Source organism: Heteronotia binoei, chromosome 8 (assembly GCF_032191835.1).
Source record: "Heteronotia binoei isolate CCM8104 ecotype False Entrance Well chromosome 8, APGP_CSIRO_Hbin_v1, whole genome shotgun sequence".
Lineage (NCBI taxonomy): Eukaryota > Metazoa > Chordata > Lepidosauria > Squamata > Gekkonidae > Heteronotia > Heteronotia binoei.
In genome coordinates, this window is record NC_083230.1 from 79,797,792 (window position 1) to 79,816,696 (window position 18,905).

The 18,905-nt window shown below is 42.9% G+C and overlaps 1 protein-coding gene across 1 annotated transcript in view; it reads right to left on the reverse strand.

Moving 5' to 3' along the window:
* Positions 1-7,922: 7,922 nt before the first annotated feature.
* Positions 7,923-18,905, reverse strand: part of CCDC134 (coiled-coil domain containing 134) — a 39,822-nt gene continuing 28,839 nt past the window's right edge. Inside the window, exons 5-7 of the mRNA XM_060245358.1 lie at positions 13,914-14,095; positions 12,936-13,007; positions 7,923-10,039 (exon numbers count right to left, since the gene is read on the reverse strand). Of these exons, the coding sequence (XP_060101341.1) occupies positions 9,914-10,039; positions 12,936-13,007; positions 13,914-14,095 (380 nt within the window). The 3' untranslated portion in view covers positions 7,923-9,913. The remainder of the gene's footprint in view (positions 10,040-12,935; positions 13,008-13,913; positions 14,096-18,905) is intronic.

Here is an 18,905-nt window from a genome sequence, read left to right on the forward strand (position 1 = left end):
AAGCTGGGGGGCATTGTGATTGGAGAGCAGGCTGGGAACTTTGAACACAGGAAGAGGGCTTGTTTGGAGCAATGGCAGAGACAGCGGCCTGCAGCACTGCTACTTGTTCAGAGCAGTGGCAGTGAGTGACAGGGGACTGATTGGAGGGGCCAGAAAGATGGAACAGGGGTTTCATTGGTGGGGCCTGGACCCTCTGCACCCCACCCCCCACAAAACTACAGGCCTGCTTGAAAACCTCACAGGATTGCCATCACATCTATAACAATGGCAAAAAGGGGGGAATGACTGAGGATCAATGGATTTTATATCTGTCTCTCAAATTAATGCTTACCTGAAATGATGCGTAATATATAAACAACTTGGTTTATTTGTACTGTTCCTACATTATCTTGCATTTTCTGATGATGTCAACACCCAAGCAAGATAGAGCCAGACTAGACTGTGCTGAAAACTATGCAGCTCTCTTGGGAAGGAATTCTCATGTGTCAAAGCAGTTCTGCAACTCTGTTGGTCTTAAAAGTGACACTGGACTCACACTTTGTTCTGTGAAAATACTGCAGAGATACCAGCAGGCACAAAGTGACAAACTACAAGCTCAGACTAGATTTCCTCCTAATAGAAAATGAGAATAGTTTCCTCCTAATAGAAACTGAGAAACTGGCAGAGACCTTGGCAGCTGGGGGAATTGCTGAAAACTTTTGAGTTCGTGTGAAGGGCTGAAGGTGAAGGTGATTGTGGCTGGTTGATCAGAGTGGCTGTGTTGCCCACCCTCTTTGCATTGTTAAGCTGAGCCTTGCCAGAGAGCTAAAGGGCTCTTGGCCTGTGGCTCTTAGCCTGGGGGCTGTGTAAGGACCAGCAACCCAGATTCCTTGCATTCCCAATAAGATAAGTAGACTCTCCAGGCTGGGAGCCACATAAACAGGTTTTAAAAAGAGACTGCATATTTTTAAAAAGCTATCATGAAGGTAGAATGCCAGCAGGGGGGTGGGGGTTTTCCAGTGTTTTGCACTGCGTGTCACATGTATGTCCTATGCCTATAGGACAGAAGTCTTGGGTGTGTGCTCGATGCAAGGAGCTCCTGGTCCTCAGGGAATGAGTTCGTACCCTTGAGGCTGAGGTGACTGACCTGGAGAAGCAGAGACAGTCAGTTCGGCACTCGCAGAAGACTCTCGGGGACGTGTGAGTTGAGCCCCGCTCTGAACATGGCAGCCCTGTTGCTGCCAGGGAGCCTGAGGGTCGAGAGGAAACAGGGCACCGGGCTGAGGATAAGGGGAATGCGCCCTCAGAAGGGACCTCTTCTTCGGTTGGTGAGCAGGTATCCTTTTGCGCCAAGGAACCATCCCTGGGCGGGGAGAGAGGGAGGGTCTTGGTAGTTGGTGATTCGATCCTTAGGCAAGTAAGACAGCTGGGTGGCAAAACCGCGTACTGATCGTATGGTGACTTGCCTGCCTGGTGCGAAAGTAGCGGACATTACGCGTGTAGTAGATAGGCTGATAGACAGTGCTGGGGAGGAGCCGGTGGTCGTGGTGCATGTTGGCAGCAACAATGTGGGGAAATGCAGTCGTGAGGTCCTGGAGGAAAAATTTAGGCTGCTAGGTGGGAGACTTAAGGCCAGGACCTCCAAGGTAGCCTTCTCGGAAGTGCTACCTGTTCCACGTGCAGGGCTGGAGAGACAGGCACAAATTAGAAGTCTCAATGTGTGGATGAGACGATGGTGCAAGGAGGAAGGGTTTACGTTTGTTAGGCACTGGGATGCTTTCTGGAACAAGTGGGAGCTGTACAAAAAAGACTGTCTCCACTTGTCCCCAGATGGAACCAGGCTGCTAGCGCTTAAAATCAAAAAGGTGACAGAGCAGTTTTTAAACTAAATCTAGGGGGAAAGCCGACAGATGAAATGTCTCTGGTTTGGGAAGACTTATCTCAAAGAGATGGAGAATTAGCTGATACTTTTCTACCGGGTAATGGAATAGAGTTGTCCACTGAGACGGTGACAAACAGAATGGACTGCCTGCCAGAGTCTCCAGGCGGCAAAAGGAAGGTGGCAGGCCTAGCTTGTCTGGGAAATTAAAAATGTTTGTACGCAAATGCTAGAAGTCTTCGAAGTAAAATTGGTGAGTTGGATTGCTTAGTGTTGGGGGAAAACATAGACATTGTGGGAATTTCAGAAACTTGGTGGAATGAGGAGAATCAGTGGGACACTGATACCGGAAGGATAGGGAGGGAACGGTTGAAGGTGGGGTGGCTCTGTATGTCAGAGAGGGCATACGGTCCAGTAAGACTGAGGTCAGAGAATTGGACTCCCTTATAGAAATGCTTTGGGTTGAAATAGAGGGCCCAAAAGGCAATTTAACTATGGGAGTTTGTTATCGCCCACCAAATCAAAAGACAGAGGACGACTATAATATGATGGAAGGCTTAAAGATGGTGGCTAGACGAAAAAACTGTGTCATCATAGGTGATTTTAACTACCCGCAGATTGATTGGGTCAATATGTGTTCTGGTTGAGAGAAAGAGACTGAGTTTCTAGATGCTCTCAATGACTGTGCTATGGAGCAGATGGTCACAGAACCTACCAGGGGTGGGGCGATCCTGGATTTGGTCCTAAATAATGCCCAAGACCTGGTGAGAGATGTAAAAGTGATTGCACCGCTTGGGAGCAGTGACCATAATGGATTTCACTATTTGTATAAATAGGGAGTTGCCCCAAAAGACCGGCACGACCACGTTTAACTTTAAAAGGGGTAAATTCTCTGAGATGCAGAGGCATGTGAAGAGGAAACTGAAAGGAAACGTAAATATGGTCAAAACCCTTGGGGAAGCTTGGAGGCTATTTAAAACTACAATCCTAGAAGCACAGATAAAATATATACCACAAGTTAGGAAAGGTACAAACAGGTATAAGAGAAGGCCTGCATGGTTAACAAACAAAGTAATGGCAGCTGTAAAAGGTAAGAAGGACTCCTTTAAGCGGTGGAAAGCTAGTCCAAGTGAGATTAATAAAAGGGAACACAGGCAATGGCAAATCAAATGTAAGACTGTGATCAGGCAGGCAAAAAGGGACTATGAGGAGCATATTGCAAAAAACATAAAGACCAACAATAAAAATTTCTTCAAATATATTAGAAGCAGGAAACCAGCCAGGGAGGCAGTGGGGCCCTTGGATGACCAAGGGGTCAAAGGATTACTGAAGGAGGATAGGGAAATGGCTGAGAAGCTGAATGCATTTTTTGCCTCCGTCTTCACTGTGGAAGATGAGAAGTGTTTACCTGCTCTGGAACCACTTCTATTGGAAGGAGTGTTGAAAGACCTGAACCAGATTGAAGTGACAAGAGAGGAGGTCCTACAACTGATGGACGAATTAAAAACCAATAAGTCACCAGGTCCGGATGGCATACATCCAAGAGTTCTGAAAGAACTCAAAGTTGAACTTGTGGATCTTCTGACAAAAATATGTAATCTTTCATTGACATGTGCCTCCGTTCCTGAGGACTGGAAGGTAGCAAATGTCACCCCCATCTTTAAAGAGGGTTCCAGAGGAGATCCGGGTAACTACAGGCCAGTCAGTCTGACTTCAATACTGGGAAAGTTGGTAGAAACCATTATCAAGGACAGAATGAGTAGGCACATTGATGAACACGGGTTATTGAGGAAGGGATCTTTTGAGGCTGGGTGAGTGGGCGTCAACGTGGCAGATGAGGTTCAATGTGGCCAAGTGCAAAGTAATGCACATTGGGGCCAAGAATCCCAGCTACAAATACAAGTTGATGGGGTGTGAACTGGCAGAGACTGACCAAGAGAGAGATCTTGGGGTCGTGGTAGATAACTCACTGAAAATGTCAAGACAGTGTGCGATTGCAATAAAAAAGGCCAACGCCAACTGTATTGACTGGTTTTTAATGTTGTTAAATTTAATGTTTTATATTGTTACATTTAAAGGTTTTATCTATTATTGTATGTTTTTATGAAATGTTGTTAGCCGCCCTGAGCCTGCCGAGGCGGGGAGGGCGGGATACAAATAAAAGTTATTATTATTATTATTATTATTATGCTGGGTATTATTAGGAAGGGAATTGAAAACAAATCAGCCAGTATCATAATGCCCCTTTATAAATCGATGGTGCGGTCTCATTTGGAATACTGTGTGCAATTCTGGTCACCGCACCTCAGGATATTATAGCATTGGAAAAAGTGCAGAAAAGGGCAACTAGAATAATTACAGGCTTGGAACACTTTCCCTATGAAGAAAGGTTAAAACGCTTGGGGCTCTTTAGCTTGGAGAAATGTCGACTGCGGGGTGACATGATAGAGGTTTACAAGATTATGCATGGGATGGAGAAGGTAGAGAAAGAAGTACTTTTCTCCCTTTCTCACAATACAAGAACTCGTAGGCATTCAATGAAATTGCTGAGCAGTCGGGTTAGAATGGATAAAAGGAGGCACTTCTTCACCCAAAGGGTGATTAACATGTGGAATTCACTGCCACAGGAGGTGGTGGCGGCTACCGGCATAGCCAGCTTCAAGAGGAGGTTAGATAAAAATATGGAGCAGAGGTCCATCAGTGGCTATTAGCCACAGTGTGTGTGTGTGTATAAATTATTGGCCACTGTGTGATACATTGGCCTGATCCAACATGGCTTCTCTTATGTTCTTATGAGAATATCCAGTTGACTGCTAATTACTGCTATACTTTTCTTTGACCCATCAGTCCATGGTGCATTTTGAAACCAGTTTTGCACCCAATATCACCTAATCCAATTGACTGCAGACCATCCTTTATCCCATTTTTAGACTCCTCAAGCTGCAGACAAGGGTCTTCTCCATCATGCCGTGAGACATGTATCTTCTCACAGTTTTTGTATTGAACAGCAATCTTGATTCTGTGTTCTGGGGAACACAGAACACAAGAAAGGCCATGTTGGATCAGGCCAATGGCCCATCCAGTCCAACACTCTGTGGTCATTTTCGCACTCACCTTAATCAGCAGCGACGACCCTCTTCACCGCACAGGATCTGCGTGGATTTCGCACTAATTGCCGCGGAGCACCCAGAAGAGCTGGAAAGTCCCGGCGCTTTTGCGGCACAAACGGAAACTGGGGTTTGGCGGTTTCCGTTTGCGCCGCAAAAGCGCCGGGACTTTCCGGCTTTTCTGGGTGCTCCGCGGCAATTAGTGCGAAATCCGCGCAGATCCTGTGCGGTGAAGAGGGTCGTCGCTGCTGATTAGGGTGAGTGCGAAAACGACCTGTGTCACAGTGGCCAAAAAACCCAGGTGCCATCAGGAGGTCCATCAGTGGGGCCAGGACACTAGAAATCCTCCCACTGTTGCCTCTCCCAAGCACCAAGAATACAGAGCATCACTGCCCCAGAGAGTTCCAACAATATGCCGTGGCTAATAGCCACTGATGGACCTCTGCTCCATATGTTTATCCAATCTTTTCTTGAATCTTATGCTTGTAGCCACCACACCTCCTGTAGTACTACAATAGTTTAATCACATCTTAAAGACCAACATAATTTTCCAATGTATAAGCAATCATGAATCAAAGCTGATTTCATCAGATACTTAATAAAGTGTTTGACAACTGCATTTTGAGTTGACTCACAAAAAATGATGCATTTAATGGCATAAATAATGTTGGAAGATGAACATTATATGTGCCATTAAATGCCAACAATGCCCTTCAGTTCTCTACATAGGGCAAACAGAACAAACCCTATGCAAAAGGATAAATGGACACACATCTGACATCAGGAGTTACAAAACTGAGAAACCTGTAGAACACTTTAACCTTCCAGAACATTCAATGGGTGACCTCAAAGTAGCTGTTTTACTGCAAAGGAACTTCAAGAACAGAATGGAGAGGGAAATTTCTGAATTACAAATTATTATGAAACTCGAGACCGAACAGAGATATTGGTTTCTTATCTCATTACATATGTTAAAACCATTCTCACAAAGTAGAGCTAACTATCCACAGTATGCCAATGTATTTCTCTTTTAGAATTGTGTATCAGAACAATTTTTTTGTATTGACAAACTTACACAAAGGATATTGGTTGTTTATCTCATTATATATACTAAACTCCTCTTCCACTATATTCTAATGTATTCTTTTTTGTAACTGGAATTATGTTTATAATGTATGCTACATGTTAAAAAGTAAACTAGGTGGACAGGAACACCTCTGAGAAAAACATGTTCCCAGTTTAACCCAGCCTTAAGTAGCTATAGAGCAAAGCAGTAGACAAGTGCACCTTTAAGACCAACTAAGTTTTATTCAGAATGTAAGCTTTCGTAAGCTGATGAAGTCTGCTTAAGAGCATACAAAAGCTTACATTCTGAATAAAACTTAGTTGGTCTTAAAGGTGCACTTGTCTACTTCCTTGTTCTATTGCTTCAGACCAACACGGCTGCCTACTGGAATCTAGCTATAGAGCAATTAACAGACTCTGCATTTATTGCCTGTGACACTCTCACCATCACTCTTCAATCCTGACAGGTTTATTGACTTTGCTGTTTTCCCACACAACAAATGGAATCTAAACTGGAGAGCCAGTTTGGTGTAGTGGTTAAGTGTGCGGACTCTTATCTGGGAGAACCGGGTTTGATTCCCCACTCCTCCACTTGCACCTGCTAGCATGGCCTTGGGTCAGCCATAGCTCTGGCAGAGGTTATCCTTGAAAGGGCAGCTGCTGTGAGAGCCCTCTCCAGCCCCACCCACCTCACAGGGTGTCTGTTGTGGGGGAGGAAGGTAAAGGAGATTGTGAGCCGCTCTGATACTCTTCGGAGTGGAGGGCAGGATATAAATCCAGTATCATCTTCTTCTTCCAAACTGGTTTGCTCAATTTGTTAATTTTACTATTCTTTCATTGTACAATTTTACATTCTAAACCACTGCCTACCAGATAATTGGTTCTTAAATCTGTACCATGTTGCATTCTGGGCCACTGCCTACCAGCTATATATGGCTCTGCTCAGCTATGTATGGCTTTGCTCACTGTGCCGGATTCCTCGTCTGATGAAGTGTGCTTAAGAGCACATGAAACCTTACGTTCTAAATAAAAATTGGTTGGTCTTAAAGGTGCAACTTGACTTCTGCTTTGTTCAACTGTTTCAGAACAACATGGCTGCTTGGTTCTTTCAATTTGTTAATTGTACTATTTTGGCATCGATTCTGACTTGGTACTATTTTGCATGCTTAATCACTAACCACCAGCTATAAGTAACTCTGTTCACTGTATCCCATTTCATTGTCTGATGAAGTGTGCATGCATACGAAAGCTTACGTTCTGAATAAAACTTTAGAACAAAGCAGTAGACAAGTGCACCTTTAAGACCAACTAAGTTTTATTCAGAATGTAAGCTTTCATATGATCTTAATAAATAAAAGTTTGTTGGTCTTAAAGGTGCTACTGGACTCCTACTTTGTTGTTGCTTCAGACCAACATAGCTGCCCACCTAGATCTAAAGAAGAAAAGATGGAGGCAAAGGAGAGGAGCTGATTGGACTCAGGATCTCATGGGTTTTGGTGAATGCTGAAAAGTGCTTTTCTGGTTATCAACTTCTAAAATGTCTGCACTGGCTGCATTTTTATATTTCTGAAATAAATGCTTTTGGATGATAATTGGCTCAAACTAAAAAAAAAAAAAAAAACGGGAGTACACTTCCACCTAGATGGCCACTCTTCTGATCCAGCAGGGCTCTTCTGTTCAGTGTCAGTAAACAGGGAAGCAGATTCATGGTCAAGACAGAACAGAACCATCTGTGGATGGAAAAATCCAGAAGGTAAATGATTGCAAACATACAATATCCACTGTGTGGATCCACCTCTGTAATTCCACATGCTGCTGTGGAATTACAAAGAGTAGAACCACCCGCAATTAAGCATTCAAACAGCTCATAATTAAGTGACAGATACTGTAACTTATTTCAAATTTCAGTTTTATTCAAGAAAAGCAGAGTCCAATTCCATTGGAAGTACATGTCCAAGAACAAATCAAGCATAACTGGCTCTCTGGTTAGAAAATAGGCGTCTTCCTCTTTCCTAGCATTGTAAGCCAGCCTGGAGGCAGCAAATCATACTACAATGTCCCTTGGAAATAAACTCTCCTCTTCCATACAAAGTAATCTGCAAGAACAAGCTACATCGCAGAACTCTCCAATTTAGACAAGGATTGAAAACATCCCCCAAAACCATATTTAATCAATGCAATTAGCATGCCAAGTTCTAGTGCTTCTCATGATATCCAGAGGACATCAACACTAGGTGGAGTACAGCTTTCCATCGAGCTATTCAGAGACAGAGCAAGACCTGCTGGTGTGAATCAATCCCAGTCCTGAACAAAAACTATTTTTTGTGCCAAACCACATTTAGTAGTTTTGTGCTGAACGCCCACTCTTTGCCTGGATGTGAAGCCATAACTTGATTCACCAGTGACAAAAATCTGGTTTGGACAGAGAACATTGACCATGAAACCTTACAAGGCCAGCTGACCTGTACTATAAAACCAACAATAAAACTGGAACCTGAAACAAAACAATCTTGACTCCAGGTACAAGCCTCCATGGAATGCTCAAGGGGAGAAAGGCAGCTTGTTCCTGTGGAGCAATAAGGCAGTAGACTAGAAAAAGAGATTACCACCAATTTTTTCACTGATCTTGTGATGAAGATACTATTGTGGCAAGGTTTTTAGCACTGGAGGAGGAGAAAAGCTGAAAATGGGCCTTCATGTAGACATCTCAAAACAATGACCACCACCATCTTATCAAAACTACCAAAACCAGAAGGGAATTAGTAAGAAGCAACAAACAAGCAGTCAAAAGACAGCAGCCTCCATTTTTAACCACTGAACTGAAGAAATTTAGTAATTTAAAATAGCCGATTTAGTAATTTAAAATAGCTTTCCAATTTGCTTTGTGTCTCACAGAGACAACAAGTTTCGCTTTGCTATAAGGAAGGTGAATGAAATCATTATCTCCATAGTCTTCACAATGGTTTTTCCATTGCATAGTAATCATAACACTGTTTATTACAAAGCTGTGAGTATCAGCAGCTGTGTTGACACCCAATACCAGCAGCACTGGCTCATGTAGACCCATAAGCTAAAAGTACTTAATTGCAGGGTTTCATTCCCTTGAACAAGAGCAGGATGGCCACATTCTCAAGATAAAGTAACTTTTTTCATTTCCAGGTTTATGGTTTAATAGTCTTGTGGGAAGGAGATGTCATTGATGAAGGAAGGCTTTGAAAATTAAAAGACTTAGAACCAGGAGGAGTCTGAAGACAGACCCTAAAAAAAACAGCACCTCTCTAATGTTTCTCTGTTACATTCCTTACATTCAAAAGGATGAGAGTTTAATAGAATACCGGTAAATAAGAATTCCCAAAGAATGTGCATTTCTAACAGAATTCTTAACTCCCTCTGGTAATTCTGCTACCCAAGGAAACATCTGGTATAGATACACAAGTCACATTGCCCTCTCAACTGCACAATACACAACATTCTGTGTTATGAACTGCAGAAATGGCATGTACCATAAAAATAAATTCCTTGCCCCCTATACCCCTCCCCCAAAGCATTCTTAGCAATACAAACTGGTAAAGCCGCAGGGAACAAAGATACACAGAGACACTGAGAATGGTCTCTGATCAACCTATACATTCCAGTCATTAGGAAAACTTCCATCAAGGAAGTATGTGCTCAAAGACCACCATCTCCATCTAGCCATGTTGTGGGGTTAAATTCTGCAGTTGCCAAAACAGCTGTTAAAAGAAGAAACCTCCAAAACCTGACAAACAAAATAATCAACTTTCTTGGCATCTTCCTGAGGTCACAAAAGGGCTGGGAGGTTCCTTTTCCAGCTACTCTGGCTCCTGCCACAACAGGTCACAGCGACAAAGGCAGGCAAGCAGCATTATAGCTCAGACTGTGAGCGTGAGATACGTGGCCCCTTGCGTATCTCCTTCCGTTTCTCTTCTTTTTTCCTTCGCTTCTCTTCCTCCCTGAGAGCCTTCTGGAATGTGTCTGCACTGGGGAAAAACTAAGAACAAAAATAATTAACCAGGTAAAATGGGCAAGGGAAGCATTTCCCACCCACCCCCGCCCCACACACACACAAGCTTTGTACAAAGTTATTGTCACCTGGATAACTTACACTAGTTATAGCTCCATAGTTTTTGTGACCTTCAGGAAGCACAAATCCAGCACTACACCTGCATGGGAAGTTACCTCTTGCTTACCTCATGGGCTCTTTCAGTTCCACACCAGAACAGAAACTCACCAACAAACAGAAAGACTTGCAGAGATCTAAACTGAAAGGCTTTCTACATGACCTCATATTATTTGCCCCAGAAAAGCCACTACTAATGATATCCTATCTCCACCAAATGGACTGGGAAATGGGGAAATAGTCCTGTCATGCTGCTTCCTACCCACAAGGGGTTTTGGGGGGTGAGGTATTCTGTTTTTTCAAAAAATAAGGCTAGATGAGTAGCAGTTCCCAGACTTCTCTTTATGCCACATAGGCTAATCAGTGATGTCAAACATGCAGTCCAGGGGCCGAATCAGGCCCCCAAGCAACTAGCTGTCATCTTCCTTCTCCCTATATTTTGCTTTCTTCTGCATAACAGTTTGCTTTGCAAGACTTGCTCAATTGCACAGGAACTTCAGAGCAAAACCTCTGTCTTCCCCATTGGCTGAGGCTCCTCCCTTGAGGGGGAGGCAGAGCTTGTTTTTCCAGACTCTGTCAATCGCACAGCAGAGCTACTGAGCCAAGCCTTTCTTCCTTTTATTGGCTGAGGCTCCTCCCCCTCCTGGTCCCCTGGGAAAGGAAGGAAAGAGCCACAGCTTCCTTTGCCCAGTTTCCTGGATCCCATGGGAGAAATACAAAGAAAGCACCAGCACATGGTAACACTTTAAGCATGTTTTAAGTTTTTAAAAATATATATTTGTGTTTGCCTGGGTCCTCTATACGGTTTATATCTCTGCTGCCTAATCTTAAATAGGTACACACATCGCCTGGCCCAACATGGCCCGGCCCAACAAAGTCTCATTTATGTCAGATCCTGTCCTCATAACAAATGAGTTCAACACCCCTGGCTAAATTTATTTTCGTTATGATCCTGTTCAGATACACAAACAGCGATGTTTGGTGGCCTTTCAAGGGAAATCACATTGACCTAGATACAGAGTTAATGTAAAGAGGTCAAGGCTCACCAAAAGAGTGATGGAGGATTCACATGGAGTTGGAAGGGGCCTTTTAATCCAACCTCCTACTGAATTCAGGAGTCCAAAGCTAAAACATTCCCAACAGACAAGTCTTGGTCAAGTCTCTGCTTGCAGTTCTCCTCTGGTTAACTCGCTAACTGCTCATATATTAGAAAACCTCTGACGCTCAACCAAAATCTAGCTTCCTGAAAATAAAGACAATTAGTTACCCTCTGGTGTAGCAGAGAACAAAGTGTTTGCCCTCTTCCACGTGACAACTTTCCGGTATTTGAAGACATCACCATGTCTCCTCCTGATTAAATATATCCCAATTACTTCAACCTTTCCTCACGGGACATTTTTCCAGAGTCCCAACCATGTTTATTGTCCTCCACTGAACCCATTCCAGTTCGTCCACATTTTACTTACTGGTATGCAGAACTGGACACAATACTCTAGGTGAGGGCTACCTAGCATAGAATTGAGTGAAACTGTTACTTTGCATGAATTGGATACCCCATGCTTCTATTAATGCATACTAATGCTGCATTGGCCTTTTGTGTAACTACATCATCATAACTGCTGACCCATGATCAGTTTGTGATCATCTGCAGTCCCAAAATCCTTTTCACACCTGCTCCTGTCAAGCTGAGTGCCCCCTGACCTGTACCTGTATATTTGATTATTTTTGCCTAAATTGGAATTACCAAAGGAAACAAGAGCTTGATTTCATGAAAATGTGGAATAAATAGCACCACACACCTCTCCCAAGTGAGCACTCTATTATTCTCAGTCTAGGAACAATACTGAGAGACTTCAGAGGAAAATAGCAGCTAGGTGGAAAGGAGCCACTCAACAGTGTGGAATAGAATATTACTTGGGATTCTGCCATCAACTTTTTATTCTATCACAGAGCACCTGTATAACCTTGGCCAAATACCTCGGTCACTGTCTGTAAGAAGATGATAAATTATAGTCCCTTATCTCAAATATGCCCAGACAGCACAAATGCTAAGTGGCTGAATGCTATCAAAACTGGGTTCCTGCAACTACCTGGCAGAGACTGAAAATGGTACATATATTACAGTCTTTGCCAAAACACAGCAGCCACCGATCCAAGTAAGAAGATAAATTGAACTGGGTAACTGAGAGTAGCTGCAGATGAGATGATCCTGTGAAGCTATGCCGAGCACACAGACACTTCTTTTATTTAGCTGCAACAATGGATTATCATGTCTGAAGTGAAACTTACATAGGCTGCAGCAAGTTCCTGTTGCAAGTTCCTCTTTGGGAGGCAACAAACCCACACCACCAGCTGAACATGGAAAGGAGTATGCATTTAGCTGATTGCTCAGGGTCAATACAATCAGTTGGATCTGGAGAAGTGTTTCCAAGGGCACAAAGGCTTTTGACCCCGGAGCATGACATTCTTGACTTCCCCTCTCGCAGTAGCCGAAAATGTCTCCTCTCCCTCGGGAACAGTATTTTGGGAGGCAGGAGGGGGAAGCTGGGAAAATCATGCTTTGTAGGTGGAAAGCCTTAACCTTGTAGAAATGCTGCACTGGATCCAACCCACTGGAAGCTACTGTCTGTTGAACAGGCATTTCTACTTATTTGTCACCAAACACTGCTGTTACGCCTCTTGCATTCTCAAGCAACATTTCTTTTCCAAAACTAGGTAATCAGAAAAAAGGAAATGTGGTGACAGACTCTTAAATTTATGATCTTACTTCAGAATGGTCTGTTTTAAAGGGATTCCGGTAGTCTGGAGACTTCTCACTAATTCCCAGTTCCTGAGCCATCTGAAAATACACCAAAATAGCAAAGATCAATTCCATTCCCATTTACGTAATTTTCTGCTTTCCAGACTCTTAATCCTTTTAGTTTCGTAAAGTCCTGATTTGGTGCTTTAGAGTAAATCTCCAATATGTGGGAAACACTACCTCCTCCCTCTAAATAAGTTTTGCATGATCCCCTGTATAGGGGTGCACTTACATTACTCTGCAATTTACTCACCAGCTGATTAGATCATCAGGGATAAGCACAGGCTACACCCACAAGCTTCAGGCATTTATCCGAACAATGTATCAGAGCAAATACAAATGTGCAGTTGACGCCATCAAGGCAACTTCATGCATAACTAAATTCTTACAAGATGATTTTCCTGAATGTATTAACAAGTAGCCCTTGTATAGCTCAATTGTGTATGTCAGTCATACCTGCATGTATTTCACTGCCTATGAATTCAGTACACTCATGACCAAAACTTCTCATTATGTGTAGACACAGTGAAATCCACATCTGTGCCAGAGGTTGCATGTTACCACCAATATGTAGGTTTCATATTAATCTCTACATCAAAGTGTTTTTTCCCCACATAGGAATTTCAAAATCTTGGAAGTAGCCTTTTGAGTTTGTATTCTCCTCTATGCTTGCTGGGGGGAAAGTGTAGATGACTGGGGAAGGCAATAGCAAACCACTCTGTAAAAAAAGTCTGCCGTGAAAACGTTGTGAAAGCAACGTCACCCCAGAGTCGGAAACGACTGGTGCTTGCCCAGGGGACCTTTCCTTTTTCCTATGCATATTCCTTTGCCTGATTTCTCCATGGCAGGATCTGAGTTCATTTCTTGTCACCCCTACTTGCCACCCCATCGTATCAAAAAGAAGACATGAAAGACAAAAGAATCCAAGCAGCCCTACTGCCTTACCAGTCCTAGTACTTGCGAATGGGAACCTTGATCAAATACACCTGTCTGGTTGCAAAAGCCAATTCCCCAGCGGATCAGGTTGTTCCAGTTGGAGTTGCGGTCAAAGTAATGGTGTACTATCTTGGGAAAGCGCAGGACTACATCACCAAAGAAAGCAGTGTTCTCTGCCACATGGGAATACGCTAAGGGAAAGATTCAATGGGGAGGAAAGTCAGGAAGCACTTTTATTCATTTTCTCACCCAAGATAGATTCAGATGGATAGCCATGCTGGTCTGAAGCAACAGAACAAAATAATAGTTCAGTGGCACAGTTAAAACCAAAAAAGTCGTATGCAAGGTATAAGCTTCTATGTGCGCACACACTTCTTCAGATGCATTGAAATGGAAGTTACCAGTCCACATATATAGGTAGAGGGTGAGCAAGAAATTAGCATACAACATAAAGGGGATGTTTAACAAATGTCAACAACCAAAGAAGACTAACAAGCTTAGCTTACATGGCCACCATTTGTTTGGATTTAACTCAGTGGGGCAGACATAGTGAAGCAATAAATATATCAGAATTAGAGACTGATGTGTAAATGTACCCTTAACTGGGGAATGCTGAAAATAATTAACAGAGACCCTGTTGTTACACTCCAGCCATTTCCTCTCAAACATGAAAGTAGCTAACAGCATCCTTTTCTTTAAGGTGGGGCAAATGGTTGCGCAGTGTTATGTCTCCTCTGTCACCAGATCAGAGAAATACATTCCAATCTACCAATCCAAATTACATTCCATTCTACTATTAATTGCATAACATTGCAATCACTATTCCAATCTACTTTTCCAAATAAGAAACACAATAAAAATACAACAAAAGAAAGAGAATGTATTTCACTGGTAAGAATGAAGATGTAATGACTGAATGAGATTAGCATATGTAGTGAGATAAGAAACCAACATCCCTGTTAATTCCTACGGGTTTTTTGTTCTAAGAGTTGTAATAATTTGTAATTCAGCAATTTCCAGTCTGTTCCTGAAGTACCTTTGCAATAAAACAGCTCTTTTGAGGTCACCCACACAATGTCCTGGAAAGCTGAAATGTTCTCCCACAGGTTTCTCAGTCTTGTGATTCTTAATGTCAGATTTGTGTCCATTTATACTTTGGCATAGGGTTTGATCTATTTGCCCTATGTAGAAAACTGAAAGGCACCGTTGCATTTAATGGCATATACAATGTTAGAAGATAAGCAAGTGAATGAGCCTGAGATGGCATAGTTCAGGGGTGGCCAACGGTAGCTCTCCAGATGTTTTTGGCCTACAACTCCCATCAGCCCCAGCCATTGGCCATGCTGGCTGGGGCTGATGAGAGTTGTAGGCAAAAAACATCTGGAGAGCTACCACTGGCCACCCCTGGCATAGTTGATGTTGTTAGGCCCAGTGATTGTGTTGTCTGGGTGTATATGGCAGCAAAGTTGGCACCAGGGTTTATTGTAGACAACAGATTGTTTTGTATGTTTTGGATGGTAGCTGGATGCATGTAGATATCTTTGTCGATCAGCAGGTTTCTGGCATAAGGTGGTATCCATGCGTCTGTCATGTATTTGCACAGTGGTGTCTAGAAAATGTATTTCTTGCATACATTGGTTCATTGTCAACTTGATGGTAGAGTGAAAGTCATTAAATGTCTGGTAGAATATGTTCATGGCTTCTTTACCATGTGTCCAGACAATAAAAATGTCATCAGTGTAACACAGGTATAAGAGAGGTATGAGTGGGCAGGAGTTTAGGAAGCATTGCTCCAAGTCAGCCATGAAGATGTTACCATTCTTTGGTCCCACAGCTATACGATTACACTGAAGGTGCAGTTGTTGCCAAATTTGAAGTAGCTGTGGGTGAGAACAAAATGGCAGGGTTTAGTGGCAAAGTCATCTGTGGTGCTGTCGAAAGCCACGTTTCTTATGGCTTGTAATCCATTTTTGTGTGGGATGTTGGTGTACAGAGACTCCACATCCATGGTTGCCAAAATAGTATTCTCTGGAAGGCTACTCAAAGATTGTATTTTCCTCAAGAAATCTGTGGTGTTGCACACGTACCTGGGAGCATTAATGGCATAGGGTCTTAGAATAGAATCCATGTATCCAGATACCCCCACGATGAGAGTGCCCATGCCTGAGACCATTTTGGCAACTTGACTGAGAGGGCTTCTCCTGTGGCCCCAGAATTGCATGCAGTGGGGAGGTGTCTCCCCACCACACACAGACCTGGTTTGGAGGGCTTCTCCTAAGTCAGGGGTGGCCAACGGTAGCTCTCCAGATGTTTTTGACTACAACTCCCATGAGCCCCAGCCAGCATGGCCAATGGCTGGGGCTGATGGGAGTTGTAGGCAAAAAACATCTGGAGAGCTACTGTTGGCCACCCCTGTCCTAAAGCACAGTTTAAACTAGCTCTTGTGCAGTTTAACCCAGATCCTCTCTTGCAATCAGCTGGGGCAGCGGGAGCTGAGAGTCTCATGCCACCTTGGCTGGGGCTGGCTCTTGCAGCTCCCACTGCCTTGGCTGATGATATAGCTGAATGCATCCCAAATAAAAGCAAAAAAAAAAATTGGCTTTATTCAGACTCAACTATACAGGCAGCTGATCAGGCTCTTTGATCTGTATTTAGCTAAAATGGTACCTGGAAAATACCAGTAAGGTTGTATGGTGTTTTTTGCTCAGTTTATACCAAATGCACACCCCCTAAGTGTAAGAACAGGGTCTCAGCTAATTCTTTGCAGTATTCCACAATTAAAAAGGGTACATTTACTCCTCCATCTCCAATTCTGATATATTTATTTGTTTCATTATGTCCCCCCCCCCCCCCCAAGAATTAAATCCGAACAAATGGTGTCCATATAAACTAAACTTGTTCCTGTTTGGTCCTTGCATCTGTAAAATATTATCATTGCACTGAATGCTCATTTTCTGCTCATCCTTTGCCTGAACTCAAATTTTGTTTCTTTTCTCACTGACAGACATCAGATCAATTCCTTGTCTCCCAGAACCCCCAATTACAGTGCAATTCACTTACCTCTTAGTGTATTTAATCTTTTCAGAATTGTTTAAATAACACTTCCTATTATTGCGCTTTTAGCGGGGAGGAGTAATATTAGCAACTGTGGATACTTGCCCATGCATTCTTTAGCTTGGATACTATTGGAAAGTAGGTTTCCTCCTCAAAGCATCATGGTGCTTTCATGCACCACTTTGTTTTCCCACCATTTATCTGCAGTCTTTCCTAAACCTGTTTTGTTGCAATATTTTCAGAGAGATGGTGGCAAAACCTGGCTGGCTTTTAATGTGGGCAAGATTTTCTGGGTCCTTCCCTCATAACAACCATTTTCTCTTTCACAGGCCACACAGCAGCCATTCCATCAACCTCTGCTCACACAAACTTGGGGGGGGGACTTTTTTTGAAAGTTTAACAATTGGTAATTAACATACTGATATACCATTATATCAATTACCTTTTTTTAAAAAAACCTGGGGAAGAAAACCCTCTGATGGCATGGTGCAAGGGATGTGGGGGGGAGATACTATGGAAACTAGGGCAGGGAGAAAATAGAGCACCCCTCCATCTTGAAGTCTGTGTCACTGAACTGCATTGGCTGCTGCAGCAATAAAAGGGCTTCCATAGAAAGTTCTGTGAGCATGCAGATTTGAACTACTCCAGGTTAATCAAACCCAAGTAAGAGTGCAATCGTGTACAAAACATTTGAAAAGAGCAGTCTTGATGGAACTCATACACATCCAAAATTTGTGACTTATAAGTTACAGGAAAAATATGGGTCACGTTTGGCTGGAAACAAATGTGTTTTTCAATCACACATTACATTTTTCTTTCATCTCTTTGATGAAAAGAACACAGGCATAGCAATGGTTTTAAAATTAATATTTCTTCTTGCATTATAGGAGACATTGACTGCTAGCAGCTACAGTCTACATTTGTCTCTGAACCAGAAGTGGCATCTGAAGGTCTCTCTCTGTCCATTCATCACAAGCATGGATGACAAAAATAACTAGAGTTACAGGGTGAGGAAACAGGAGGAGAGCACAGAGACTGCTTCCCACCCTCCAGCTCATAGCAAAAACGGCTTCAATTAACATACAAGTGAGGAGTTCCTTTTTAAAAAATCTGTATGATCCCAATTCCCAAACATACTACATCAGTGACATCAAAATATGCATACCAACATCATGCACAAATATGGAATATTTGTTTCTTTATAACTGTGAGGCCAAAACTCTCAAAATGGGTGATGGGTAGCAAAAGCAACTATTGTCACTCCTCAGGGTCCTGTAACTTCGCAGCTCTCTGCCCTAGCAGACACAAAGTCTCTTTCCTTTCCCAACAGCAATTTTTAAAAAGTTTCTTAAGGGTTTTTAGAGGAAAGCATGCTTTACAGAGCCACTCTTTGGGGGGCTTGTTAATTTTTAAAGAATTTTCAATGTATCACGTTTTTAAAGGCTTTCATGGGTAAACTGCACAACACTTTTGTGGCCACAGAATATGGATTCGCCTAGCTATTGCTTATTTTTACCATCACTAAAAGAGCCTTTTGGTGTCAGTCCATAAATTTGTTCAGCCTCCAATTCTGTTCATTTTCTTCAGAGACTAATATATGCATGCATGTAGCATGAAATGCTGGCGTTCCAGTGGCATGCATCAGGGAGATTTTTTCTTCCTCACAGCATCAGGAATCCAAAATATCAGGGTACTAGACTCAAGTAACCCACATCCTCCCCATTCAACAATACTAGTCTAGTCCAAAAGCATTAACTTTCCATTGTATACACAGGAGGAACAGCCAGATTCTGTTCTGCTTCATGTACCATATGCTATGCAGCCTCCATACCCATCCCAAGACCTTTACAAATATCAGAAATGATGACACACAAGAACAGAAGCGACAGGGGTGGCTGAGGAAACGTAGCCAAAAAGGCAAGGGAGCTGTAATGCAATAGTCGCTCA